Below are 14,033 nucleotides of genomic sequence, written 5' to 3'. Positions count from 1 at the left end.
GAATGTGCCTTGGAGAGACAGATGCGCTTGCACTGCTATAACATGTGGCTCAAGTGTTTCTCAGACCATCTCCTGAAGTGGTATGAGCGATCGCATTTGTATCTGGTTTAAATTCGTCCTGGGAGCATTTACACTTGCATTTTGAAACACTTTGGTTCCCATTCGATCTTCACATGACAGGAAAAAATTGCATCTTTGTCTTTCACGTCTGAGATGATGGTAAGGCTCAGATGCCATTTACAAACTATGACCAGGGTTGTATTTCGCTATGGCTGATTTTCTTGCTGCCCTGAGAACAGACAGCAACACGCTTCGGATGATTAGAGAGGTCAGCACAGAGGTCAGGCATGATGAAACGGCTGCTGGTTATTTCGCATTAAGCAGGATGCCAAGTCTCTGGAAGGCCACTGTCAATAAAGCCCTTGCTAGGTGCGATCTAGAGTGTTCGCAAAACCCTGACTGGCAGCGGTGGGATTCGAACCCACGCCTCCGAAGAGACTGGAGCCTAAATCCAGCGCCTTAGACCACTCGGCCACACTACCTCGGGACGTAAAGGCCGAAGGTAGGCGCTTTGAAGGAACTCTGGTTTCTGTATGATGGCGGAGGCTCAGAATAAACTTGCCTCTTTATGAAAGCAGCAGAAGACAGTGAAAGTGCAAGACACTTCAAGGCAGTACTTCCTGCTACCATCATTGCTGTGGCTGATATTCAGTAAAGCCACACACGATAGGACTTAGAAGCCCTTGAATGCTGTCGTACACCTTGACGGGTTTTTCCTCAAAAGCTGTCCTGGCAGCGGTGGGATTCGAACCCACGCCCCCGAAGAGACTGGAGCCTTAATCCAGCGCCTTAGACCGCTCGGCCACGCTACCGCCCGCCACAGCTCCCTGTCACTTCCTTTTCGTGACATTCTGCGGCCTCAGTCCGGCGGTAATCCATCGAAGCTTAATCCCACGCCTTCGACCCCTCGGAAACGCTACCCTACGCCAAACCGCCGTGTCGCTTCCTTTCCCAGACATTTCCCAAGAAAGTAATGGTAAAAGTTTATTTTGTTGACAGACAGACAGAACCACGGCTTTGTCTTCTAAATTTTTGCCCATCAAATTGCACGCGTTCCTGGAGAGCCACACTCTACGATTTAGAGGGGACCATGCTTCAAAATCCCACTATCCATCCACTGGCAAATTAAAAAGCCTTTTTGAAAATAGTTACCGGGAAATCAGCTGAACAAAACAAACAAAGCTCACCTAAGTTGAATACACTCATTCAGCAAGACGCTTTACAAAAAGGGGTGAAAAACGCTTTCAATAACGTTTCAGTCAAACTTCTAAGAAGATTCGACTTCCTACACACAGATGCCACCACATTCTGAGCATGTCTTTGACCCTGATTACACCTGCTCACTTGATGTGACTGGTATCTGGATTTTGTCCTTTAGCCACATGCATTTACGTTTGGCGGTCGAACGTGTCTCCGGTTAGTCGGAGTGAAATCCGATTGCTGCGTGGGACGGAATACGCAAATCCGCTCGTTACGCGGCAAGCGGTTTCCAATTGTTTAAACGTTCAGCCTCTTTGTCTGCACTTTGTTTTGCACAGTACTCTCTTTCAATATTGCTATTGGGCATTTTGTTTTGTCTGCTCCCCAACCATGGCTGTGCCCTATAATTATCTTCCTCTTTGACACGAATCACGTGCCCAGTGACGTACTGCATGGGGAGGAGTTTCGATTGTACTGGGAAGGATTTTTGCTGTTGAATGTGCCTTGGAGAGACAGATGCGCTTGCACTGCTATAACATGTGGCTCAAGTGTTTCTCAGACCATCTCCTGAAGTGGTATGAGCGATCGCATTTGTATCTGGTTTAAATTCGTCCTGGGAGCATTTACACTTGCATTTTGAAACACTTTGGTTCCCATTCGATCTTCACATGACAGGAAAAAATTGCATCTTTGTCTTTCACGTCTGAGATGATGGTAAGGCTCAGATGCCATTTACAAACTATGACCAGGGTTGTATTTCGCTATGGCTGATTTTCTTGCTGCCCTGAGAACAGACAGCAACACGCTTCGAATGATTAGAGAGGTCAGCACAGAGGTCAGGCATGATGAAACGGCTGCTGGTTATTTCGCATTAAGCAGGATGCCAAGTCTCTGGAAGGCCACTGTCAATAAAGCCCTTGCTAGGTGCGATCTAGAGTGTTCGCAAAACCCTGACTGGCAGCGGTGGGATTCGAACCCACGCCTCCGAAGAGACTGGAGCCTAAATCCAGCGCCTTAGACCACTCGGCCACACTACCTCGGGACGTAAAAGCCGAAGGTAGGCGCTTTGAAGGAACTCTGGTTTCTGTATGATGGCGCAGGCTCAGAATAAACTTGCCTCTTTATGAAAGCAGCAGAAGACAGTGAAAGTGCAAGACACTTCAAGGCAGTACTTCCTGCTACCATCATTGCTGTGGCTGATATTCAGTAAAGCCACACACGATAGGACTTAGAAGCCCTTGAATGCTGTCATACACCTTGACGGGTTTTTCCTCAAAAGCTGTCCTGGCAGCGGTGGGATTCGAACCCACGCCCCCGAAGAGACTGGAGCCTTAATCCAGCGCCTTAGACCGCTCGGCCACGCTACCGCCCGCCACAGCTCCCTGTCACTTCCTTTTCGTGACATTCTGCGGCCTCAGTCCGGCGGTAATCCATCGAAGCTTAATCCCACGCCTTCGACCCCTCGGAAACGCTACCCTACGCCAAACCGCCGTGTCGCTTCCTTTCCCAGACATTTCCCAAGAAAGTAATGGTAAAAGTTTATTTTGTTGACAGACAGACAGAACCACGGCTTTGTCTTCTAAATTTTTGCCCATCAAATTGCACGCGTTCCTGGAGAGCCACACTCTACGATTTAGAGGGGACCATGCTTCAAAATCCCACTATCCATCCACTGGCAAATTAAAAAGCCTTTTTGAAAATAGTTACCGGGAAATCAGCTGAACAAAACAAACAAAGCTCACCTAAGTTGAATACACTCATTCAGCAAGACGCTTTACAAAAAGGGGTGAAAAACGCTTTCAATAACGTTTCAGTCAAACTTCTAAGAAGATTCGACTTCCTACACACAGATGCCACCACATTCTGAGCATGTCTTTGACCCTGATTACACCTGCTCACTTGATGTGACTGGTATCTGGATTTTGTCCTTTAGCCACATGCATTTCCGCTTGGCGGTCGAACGTGTCTCCGGTTAGTCGGAGTGAAATCCGATTGCTGCGTGGGACGGAATACGCAAATCCGCTCGTTACGCGGCAAGCGGTTTCCAATTGTTTAAACGTCCAGCCTCTTTGTCTGCACTTTGTTTTGCACAGTACTCTCTTTCAATATTGCTATTGGGCATTTTGTTTTGCCTGCTCCCCAACCATGGCTGTGCCCTATAATTATCTTCCTCTTTGACACGAATCACGTGCCCAGTGACGTACTGCATGGGGAGGAGTTTCGATTGTACTGGGAAGGATTTTTGCTGTTGAATGTGCCTTGGAGAGACAGATGCGCTTGCACTGCTATAACATGTGGCTCAAGTGTTTCTCAGACCATCTCCTGAAGTGGTATGAGCGATCGCATTTGTATCTGGTTTAAATTCGTCCTGGGAGCGTTTACACTTGCATTTTGAAACACTTTCGTTCCCATTAGATCTTCACATGACAGGAAAGAATTGCATCTTTGTCTTTCACGTCTGAGATGATGGTAAGGCTCAGATGCCATTTACAAACTATGACCAGGGTTGTATTTCGCTATGGTGAAGATAGAATTATAGAGATGCGATAAAGAAACTCTCATTTCTGTATCATGGCCCAGGCTCTTCCTCAAAACTGTTCTGGCAGCGGTGGGACTCGAACCCATGCTCCTTGATTGCTGCCTAGGATGTAAAACACAAATCCACTCCTCACGCAGCAAACAGTTTCCAGTTGTTTATACGTTCAGCGTCTTTTTCTGCAGTTATTTTTGCACAGCAGTGTCCATCCATATTGCTAAAAGGGGTCATTTTGACCGTTCAAGGCACAGATAACCTACCCCACGCCCACTGTGTGTTCCTAAACACCTGGCCCACATTAGTTAGTGCATGCTCCATGGTTTTGAATTAGCAGTACACGGTGGCTAGCGCACACATGCAACATACCAACCTAATTTCAATGTTTTTATTGCAGGTTTTCAGCCTGTCTTCAATTTTCAACCTTGTTTAAATTTCACTATGACATCAAGATAACATCATGTCCTTAGTGGTATTAAATTAATTATATAAAAACATGAATGTTGCTATGACATGTCTTCAATATCATCAATGCAATTTTAGTGTGAAACATAATAAAACTGTGAAAACAGCATTAAAATGTTATTGTTTCATATAAGCAACAAAGTAAGTTTCTTAACGTTTGCTTAATGTTTTGCCATTATATATACTTATGTATATACATATAATATCTATATGAATTACATTGATAATATTGAAAACATTTTTAGTACTAATAATAATAATGCCTCACATTCTGACTTTTGAGATGTGTATGAAACATGACTATTGGTCGCAGAAAACAGAAGTTCTCACAGGATTAAACAACATGAAAATTAGAATCACCCCAGATGGGACTCGAACCCACAATCCCTGGCTTAGGAGGCCAGTGCCTTATCCATTAGGCCACTGGGGCAGTGTTGAGCAGAACATTCCAATGTAGCCCATATAAACATACATATAATCATATTGCTGTCTCGGCAAAGGCATTCTGAAAAAGATTGCTAGCTACATACGTAGATTACAAAACTTCATATGACAAAAAGTAATATATATATATATATATATATATATATATATATATAACAAAAAAAGAGTTAATCATTAAAAGTGAAAATCTGAAAAATGTTCAAACTTCAAATAATGCCTCATATTCAGACTTTCGAGATGTGTATGATTAATAAATTGGACAAGTCTTCATGGTAAGGAATTGACTGCTGTGGTTAGATGCGGTTATGCTGGTTGCTGTACTTCAGCTGGTGGGCTTAGTGGAACTCACATTAGGATTTACTTGACTACAGCTCTTTAGATCAATCAAATTATTTGACACCCTGCTCCCTCGTTTTTACTTTGAGTAGTAGAATCCAAACAAGTGTTCACTTTCTTCACTATACTTGTCCTGTCATTATACTTACCAACTTGTCAGGTGTCTTTTTCAAAGCCTATTCTTTATGTCTCTAATATAATAGCTTTTAGGCTTGAATCTGCAAATCAGTAGTTTTTAATGTATTTTTAACAGGCAAGCAACTGAATCGTGCCCAACTTTTTCAGAGTAGCTTTATGCCATACTTTAACAAGTGCCCTTACTTTTATTTTGAAGAAAAAAAAACAGGAACCGGCACCGGGTTTATTCCTGCCTCCATGCGTTCCGTGTTGTGAGATAGTGTAAGCGGTAAACGGAGGGTAACCTAGTAGAGTTACTCAGCTTGAAGTCTGAAGTGTGAAGGAAGCATCAGCAACGTACATTTAATATCTGATTGGTAATGTCCGAACGCCTAAACTAATAAACTAGCTTTTAGATTAATAAAAATGACAGTGAACTAGTCCGTTAGCCAAAAAAGTTGTAACCTAGGTTGGTTGTTGCTGTGCTCTCGACTTAGCGGTTAGCTAGCTAGCTAGCCAGCTAACACAATAGTTCATTTTAGTCTTAATAATAAACATTAGCTTGTTTACTGTTTTTAAGTTAAGCAAAACCAGCTCTCTACCTATATAACTAGCTACGTTAGTGAAGTAAAATCGATATGTGATTAAAAGGTTTAAGCCTTGATTATGCTAATATCTAAGGTGTGGATTAATGCTAGTTAGCTAGCTAACGTTAACTGGTATTTAAAAATCCTATAAGTTAATACAAGTCTGTGAATTAAAGATGCTAGCTGTCTAGCAGACCACATGCTCTTTCTCTGACTAGTTATTGTGTTATATTGTGACTATCTTTGATTTACGGATCTAGAAAGTTAATGGTGAATGAAAGTGTTTATGTATATAAATGTACAGAAGAGACTTTAAACATGGCACTGTCATAGGATGCCATCTCTGCCACAAGTCAGTTTGTGAAATTTCTGTTGGTCCCCCCTTTGCAGCTATACCAGCTTCCACTCTTCTTGGAAGCTTTCTATAAGATTTTGGAACGTTTGTGGGAATTTTTGCCCATCCATCCAGAAGAGCATTGGTGAGGTCAGACACTGATGTTAGATGAGAGGGCCTAGTTCATAATCTCTGTTCAAGTTAATCCCAAAGGTGTTTGATGGGGTTGAGGTCAGGGCTCTGTGAGGCCAGGCAAGTTCTTCCACACCAAACTCACCCAGCCATGCCTTTATGGACCTTGCTTTGTGCACTGGGGCACAGTCATGCTGGAACAGGAAATAGCCTTCCCCAAACTTGTACTGCAAAGTTAGAAGCGTACAATTGCTAACCCCCAAAAAACAAACCCATAGCACCAAACTTTACAATGCAGTCAGGCAGGTAATGTTCTCCTGGAATTCACCAAACCCAGATTTGTCCATCAAACTGCCAAATAGAGAAGCATGACTCATGCACTCCACAGAACACGTTTTCACTGCTCCAGAGTCCAGTGGCGGCATACTTTACACCACTCCCCCCGATGCTTGGCATTTTGCATTTTGTTCTTAGGCTTGTGAGTAACTGCTTGGCCATGGAAACCCATTGCTTGAAGCTCCTAATGTGCAGTTCTTTTGCTGATGTTGCTTCCAGGGGCAATTTGGAACTTTTTAGTGATTGTTTCGACAGAAGATAAGCAACAGCTATTCAGCAGGTGAATCAACAGCGGCCCCGCTCTGCAAGTTTGCGTGGTCTACTGCTTTATGGCTAAGCTGTTGTTTCTCTTTGGTGCTTCCATTTCACAATAATAGCACTTACACTGGACCAGGGAAGATCTAGCAGGACAGACATTTCACAAACTGACTTGAGGCAGAGGTGGCATCCTATGACAGTGCCATGTTTAAAGTCACTGAGCTCTTCAGTACGACCCATTATACTGCCGTTGTTTGTCTATTGAGACTGCAAACCTATGTGCTTCATTTTATCCACCTGTTAGCAATGGGTGTGCCTGGAACACCTGAACTCAATAATTAGGAGGGGTGTCCCAATACTTTTGTTCATATATATATATATATATATAAATATATATATATATATATATATATATATATATATATATACACACATATATACATATACAGAAATCAGAAACCTGAAACCTATGTTTTTATTATGCTTTCATGGCTAGGCAATTCAAAGGGAAAACGAATGGCTTCTGAAGATATTGCTCAGCTTACAGAAGCACTGGCTAAGACTCATGTTGGGGAAGAGTTATGCTACAAGGGTCAAGGACTGAAACTGGATGACAAGCAATCAGGTGTGAAAGTAATTCGATATTAGCATAATGTGGATAATTGTCAAGTGAACCTGTGTGGTTGTCCTCTCTTGCATTTGAGAACAGTGTTGACCCTAGGGTACTGTAACAAATGAGGCAATGTCATTTTCTCTGCCTCTAGTGGAAGAGATAGCTAGAGAGATAGAACAGTGCAAGTGTCTGAAGGCATTGAGACTGGAAGGAAATACTATTGGGGTGGAAGCAGCACAGGCCATTGCAAAGGCTCTTGAGTCCAAAAAGGAACTGCAGGTACTTTATTACCTTTATTTGAGATATTTATGAGGTATTATCATAAACTGATAATTGTTTGTTTCCATTCTTTGTTTTATTCTCTAAGCGATGTCACTGGAGTGACATGTTTACAGGTCGCCTTCGCTCTGAAATTCCTCCTGCCTTGGTGAGTCACTGACTAGGTTGATGATGTAAGTTATAAATAATTGTTTGAACATGCAATAACAATAACCTAAACCATACCCTTTTAGAAATCACTGGGCAGTGCACTGATGACCTCAGGGACCAGGCTTACTGAACTGGACTTAAGTGACAACGCTTTTGGTCCAGATGGTGTAAAGGGCATCGAGGCCCTCCTGAAGAGTTCTGTGTGCCATACTCTACAGGAACTCAGGTTCAATAACTGTGGCATGGGCATTGGAGGGGGAATAGTAAGTGGTGGTAGTTTAACATTGAAGAGTTAAATGATCAAAATTAAAAGCTTTGTCATCACTTCTTAAAACTGTGGGACTTATGTGTTTCTAGATCCTTGCCTCTGCATTAGCTGAATGCTACAAGCAGTCAAGTGCTGCCGGCTCCCCTCTGAAGCTGAAAGTCTTCGTAGCTGGACGTAATCGTCTGGAGAATGATGGTGCCATTGCTCTTGCCCGTTCTTTTCAGGCAATGAAATGTTTTTATTTTTGTCTTTTCCTCTGTTGCAACTGTAATCATATTGACATTTTCACTTTGACTGTCCTCTGCTTTTTTTGTACAGATGATTGGTAGTCTTGAGGAGGTTCACATGCCACAGAATGGGATCAACCATCCTGGAATCACAGCTTTGGCCACTGCAATGCAGCACAATCTCAACCTCCGTGTCCTCAACCTCAATGACAATACGTTTACCAAAAGAGGAGCAGTAGCCATGGCCCAGGTATGATCCACATTTAAGTCCACGTAATAAAGATTTCCCCAGAACTGCCATATTGATATTTTATAAAAGATTGTCAAAATTATTCCAATGTTAATGAAGTTATTCACCAATATTTATCACTGTACCTGTGGTTGCAGTCAACCTACCCTTTAATAGCCCCAAAGAGAAAATATAATAGAAGTAACTGTTATTTATTTTTAATGAATTTATTTATTTCATTATGACAGCACAGGAAAAGACATTCACATGTAAAGACTTGGTTATATTCATGAACTTGGCAAATTTTAAGAAAACCTTAATGTGTGTGTGATTATTAGAGTATATGTATTTTGTTTTCAGGCTCTCAGGCACCTGCGCAACGTTCAGGTGATTAATTTTGGAGACTGTCTGGTACGTTCTGAAGGTGCTATTGCTATAGCAGCAGCCTTAAGAGAAGGACTGCCTATTCTCAAGGTCAGTATTTTATCAATTTGATAATTTATTGATGTTTGTTTGTATATAAATGCTACAACTATTAATTATTAATAATTAGATTTGTTCACATTTTCCTGTGGAATTTGCATGAAAAAAACATTTAAACAGTAATAAAACTGCAGTTAAACCCACAAACTACTTGATGTGTTTCATGTCTATAGGAGCTCAATCTGTCTTTTGGGGAGATTTCAGAAGCTGCAGCTTTGGTAGTTGCTAGGGCAGTACGGGACAAAGCTGATCTACAGAAACTGGACCTCAATGGTAATTCATTTTGACAATGTTAACATACACTATATGGCCAAAAGTGTGTGAATGCTTCTAATTATTGTGGTTAGGTGTTTTAGTCACACCTTTTGCCAACAGGTGCATAAAATCAAGCACATAGCCATGCAGTCCCCATAGACAAACATTGGCAGAAGAATTGGTCATACTGTAGAGCTCAGTGACATTAAACATGATACTGTCATAGGATGACAGCTATGCCACAAATCAATTCATGAAATATTTACCCTGATAGATCTGCCCCAGTCAACTGTAAGTGCTATTATTGTGAAATGAAAGTGTCTGGGAGCAACAACATTTCAGTCATTAAGCAGTAGACCAGACGTACTCACAAAGCGGGGTCACAGAGTACTGAAGCACATAGCACATAAAATTGTCTCTGTTGTATCAATCAATTCTCTGTTGTATCAATCACTACAGTTCCAAACTGCCTCTGGAAGCAACGGTAGCACAAGAAATGTGCGTCGAGAGCTTAATGAAATGGGTTTCCATGGCTGAGCAGCTGCAGACAAGCCTAAGATCACTATATGCAATGCCTTATGTCAGCTGGAGTGGTCCCTGAAGCAGTGGAAATGTGTTCTCTGGAGTGATACATTGCACTTCACTATCTACCATAACATATTAAATAACTTGTATCAAATAACAAATCAAAGTCTGGTGTAATGGAAAAACGTTAGCACAATCCCAGTAGAATGCAAAAAAGTAATCATTACTTAATTTTATGTAAGTTTCCTAAGTTACTTAATCACTGCTACTATTTTAGAAACAATAGTCCTAAATATGCTGACATTATGTAAAATAATGAAGAGATTGGGACCTGAAGTGAATCTAAAAGCCTTAAGGACTGATTGGAGGACTGTTATAATTGAACTGAACAAGTGTTTCTGGGTGGACAGGAAACTGCCTGGGAGAGGATGGCTGTGAAGCTCTTAAAGAGGTCTGGGAAAGTGTGAACAGGGCAGATGTTCTTGGCTCGCTCAGGTATTGTGCTGCTCTTTTAAGTGCAGAATATTGTAAATGCTTTCTTTCAGTGCATATTTTTGTTTATTGCCTTGGTTGGTCTGAATATATTATTGATGTTTGCAAGTTTTCATGTCCCCACTCTCCTTTAAAGAAAAAACCTAATGATACAGTTCTGTAGTATCCTTGCCCTACACATTTTAGCAATTTCTTGCCATTCTTGATCTGAAATTTACAAACAATGTAAAGGGCAACAGACATTTTCAAATTATGCCAAAAACTGAAAAATGACAAAAATGAAGATACGAGATTTTCTTTTATATACATATATATATATATATATATATATGAGAGAGACATATGAGATGCCGATATTTATTTTGAAGCTCAGGACAGGCTTGATAATTAGCTGATTAGTTAGATTGGCCATTTTTTAGCAGGAAAAAAAATATGCAGGGCAGTGGTACTCCAGGACCAGGGATCTGGCTGAAATTTTTGCCGTAAACTGAAATCCTATAGAGAAAGTAAAAGTTCTTGAGTTTCTTGATTATTGTGCAAAGTTGTTCTGCCAATTCATTTCATTTTCCTTGAAATATATAATTGTAGTGATGATGAAGGGGAGCTAGATGAGGAAGAAGAGGACGATGAGGATACAGAAGAAGATGATGAAGAGCAGAACTGTGTAAATGGGACAAATGAAAATGGTGGTGGAAGTCCAGCGAAGGTAAAATTGACTGTCTATTTTGTATATAGATTCCACATAAATTGCACATATTACAATCTTCATTTACAAATGCTGGCAATAACAGGGGAAGCCAAGATAATAAAAATTATTCCTTCTTCACAGGTGACTCTCTGCAGTCCAGACCTTTTATCCTTCCTACATTCCCCAACATCAGAGAAATTGCTTAACCTTGGAGCCAAGAGGACACAGTTAATTGAGCATCAGGTATAACAGATTGCTGGGACAGCCTGTCAGACCTGTTATGTTTCTTACGTTTTCAAAGCACTTATTTTTTTGTACTGCTTGATAACCTTATACTTACTGCTTGCTTAATTTCTATACCAAGGCAATGTTAATTATCTGTGATCCATGTCTTGCTGGATAATTGCTAAAATCTGTCCCTCGATGTATCAGCTTGATTTTTCAGATGCTACTAAAATTGCAGAGGTTTTTCTTCAGATCACCTCAGTGTATAAGGAGGAGGCAGAAGTGAAGCAAGTCGTTTTTGAAACTGTTGGTATGAGCACAATGCTTTATTCCATATGTAGTTTTCTGTCTGAAATTAGCCAGTATTTTTTTCCTTCATTATTGAAACTCTCGTCCTTTGTGTTGTACAGATACCCTTTTGAGGAAAGCATTTTCCAGTCCTCGCTTTCAGTCTTACATTTTTGTCTCCTCACTGATGGTGAACCTGGGGCTTTTAAAGGTACCACTTTTATTAATGTGATTGTTGTATCTTTCGCCTTGACACTCTCAATCAGATTATTTCTGACATGTCAGTATGGTTCATTATCTCACACTTTGCCTGTTGCTACCTGCTATTATGTCAGGGTGAGGAAAAGATGAAGAAAGTGTGTGTCTTGCCTGGTCATCTTATTGTTCTGGAGCACTGTGTTGGGCAGGACTACTTTCCTGTGGACCAGGCAGATGTTCTGGAGATCTTTTTGACCCGGTTGGTTCATGTTTTTTTTCAAAGTTAGCTATTACAGTATTAGTAGTTTTTCTTTCTTGAGAAATCCCTCTGCTATCACTATCTGTAATAACCATATTAATTTGTGTATATTTGTCTTTCAGAAATGGCAAAGTCTTAGAGTCTTGTTCCAATGCTAGAGATGCCCTTAAAACCACACTGGAGAAAAGGATCACTGCTTAGTTCCCTGTGTTGTACACAGCCACTGAACACATCATACGGGTCAAACGCACAGGCCAAGTACTGAACCTGAAATGCTCACAGAGACTTTCCAATGTAGAATTTAGCAACCACTCTAACAGACAGTCATGTTGAAAATATCATTTGAATCTTGCCTATAATGAAGAGGTAATTAAAGGGAACCCCACCGATTTGTCAAAGTGTCAGTATAATTCAGTCTGATGTGAAATGATTATTATTAGTATTATTAGTATTACAGAGAACTTACCAACTTGGATTTCTTTACAGTGGTGGTGATTGGAACCAGGGGTTGTGATGTCTACAACGCAAATGTAGCTATTTTAATTCATTAACCAAAACGACCAGTGAGCCTACATGTCGTTTGAGCATTTTAATTTAGTTGATAGTGGTAAAACAGTGGTAATTAAACATTCAGATATCTGGTTCCTATCACCATCACAATTCTGACTCTAAATTTCTGTAGAATGGAGCATTTCACATCAAACCACTCTGAATGGCATTGTTTACATCTTAATGTGTAAATTTTGCATACATTTAGATAAATGTGTGCAATTACCTGGTCTGAAATGTACAAAGTACAGTGTAAACTAGTGCCTCATGATTACAAACAAAACATAAGCCAAAATTACTGGAAAAAAATAGCCTGGTTAAAATTCTTGCAAATCTTATGCAGTATTCATGCACAGATTCAGTCTGACATAACTGTGGTAGAAATCTGTGGACTTTTTTAGTTGGATAAGTCAGTACTTTGTGATTATTCAGATGGATAGAATACTTGAAGAAGAAACCATATTGTATAGCACTCCTGAAATTGACATTTAGTCTGATATTATCAGGCATAGTATAATTGGCACAAAAACTAAAGTGATTTGAAAGTTTCCTTGATGTAAAACTGTTTTACTCTATTCTTGACTGAGTTTGGTGTCACCCAACATTTTTGTTTATTTAATGCCAGACTGAATCAGTAATGTGAAACAAGCTTAAAAGTATGCAAGTGTTTGTTTTTTTTGTTTTTCTTTTTTTTGCTTCTTTTTTGCTTTTTTCATTCCTCCACCAGTAGAGCTTTACTAGAGTTTCAGGCATCTCATTTTTAACATATCTTTATTTTCATACATAAAATATATAAACTTAAAAAAAAAGATAATGAATGAAAAGTGATTAGTGCTGAAGAATCAAATTGCAGTGAATATGAGCTACTGACTGATGGCAGTTACATTGTAGTGTAGCACAAAGAAGCACCTCTACACACTGATATATTTGACAAGGAATGTTAAATTAAGTATGAAGTAATGGTAGAATTGGTGGTTTTATTTTTTTTTTCTTTGTAGTTGAACTATTCAGGGAACAGCTGGAAAAGGGAACAAAGAAAAACTTGGAAAGTATTGTACACAAGATATGTGTGATACTCAGCTGTACTATTGTATTTGGTCCATTCCATTATATTTGAATTAAAGTGATGAATTATTTTTTGGTGAAAAAAAGCTTTTTGTCTGTTTTATTTGGTTTCTTGCCAGATTTAAAAGAAGTCTAAGAAGTAGGTTTATCAAGAGCAGTTGTAAATGGTTATATAATGGTATACTGTTGTGACATGTTTGCATTTAATTTATTTGAATTTGGTTTGAAGCAATTTATCACTGGCTGTATGATAATTAAACGTAGTGTTTTTAAACTCAGAAGTGGGTTTACAGCACTGATACTTCAGAGCATTCGGGTCTGGGTGAGGTGCTGTGTTAATCTTGGGCACTAGAGCACGCTGGGCTGCACTGAATGGGGGGATAAATAAAGTTTATTTAGTTTGGGGAGACTGCTGAGGGAGGACTAGTGAAAGGGACA

General features: G+C 40.1%; 1 protein-coding gene and 5 non-coding genes across 6 annotated transcripts; 1 reads left to right on the top strand and 5 right to left on the bottom strand.

Moving 5' to 3' along the window:
• Window positions 1-460: 460 nt before the first annotated feature.
• Window positions 461-542, bottom strand: trnal-uag. Its single transcript has one exon. It is a non-coding gene; the product is annotated as a tRNA-Leu (tRNA).
• Window positions 543-790: 248 nt separating this feature from the next.
• trnal-aag lies at window positions 791-872 on the bottom strand. The gene has a single exon. It is a non-coding gene; the product is annotated as a tRNA-Leu (tRNA).
• A 1,343-nt stretch (window positions 873-2,215) lies between these two features.
• Window positions 2,216-2,297, bottom strand: trnal-uag. Its single transcript has one exon. It is a non-coding gene; the product is annotated as a tRNA-Leu (tRNA).
• A 248-nt stretch (window positions 2,298-2,545) lies between these two features.
• trnal-aag lies at window positions 2,546-2,627 on the bottom strand. Its single transcript has one exon. It is a non-coding gene; the product is annotated as a tRNA-Leu (tRNA).
• Window positions 2,628-4,615: 1,988 nt separating this feature from the next.
• On the bottom strand, window positions 4,616-4,688 carry trnar-ccu. The gene has a single exon. It is a non-coding gene; the product is annotated as a tRNA-Arg (tRNA).
• A 739-nt stretch (window positions 4,689-5,427) lies between these two features.
• Window positions 5,428-13,665, top strand: rangap1b (Ran GTPase activating protein 1b). The gene is made up of 16 exons (XM_036572884.1): window positions 5,428-5,532; window positions 7,299-7,427; window positions 7,567-7,694; window positions 7,783-7,842; window positions 7,928-8,107; window positions 8,202-8,336; window positions 8,431-8,589; window positions 8,929-9,042; window positions 9,225-9,324; window positions 10,242-10,326; window positions 10,912-11,029; window positions 11,153-11,254; window positions 11,444-11,546; window positions 11,647-11,735; window positions 11,860-11,981; window positions 12,104-13,665. The coding sequence occupies exons 2-16, from the start codon at window positions 7,319-7,321 to the stop codon at window positions 12,180-12,182; spliced, it is 1,683 nt and encodes a 560-aa protein (XP_036428777.1). The 5' UTR covers window positions 5,428-5,532; window positions 7,299-7,318; the 3' UTR covers window positions 12,183-13,665.
• The last annotated feature ends 368 nt before the right edge of the window (window positions 13,666-14,033 follow it).

Source organism: Colossoma macropomum, unplaced genomic scaffold, assembly GCF_904425465.1.
Source record: "Colossoma macropomum unplaced genomic scaffold, Colossoma_macropomum, whole genome shotgun sequence".
In the NCBI taxonomy this organism is placed as follows: domain Eukaryota; kingdom Metazoa; phylum Chordata; class Actinopteri; order Characiformes; family Serrasalmidae; genus Colossoma; species Colossoma macropomum.
Note: the sequence above shows the minus strand (reverse complement) of the source record. Positions and strands in the feature narration are given on the sequence as shown.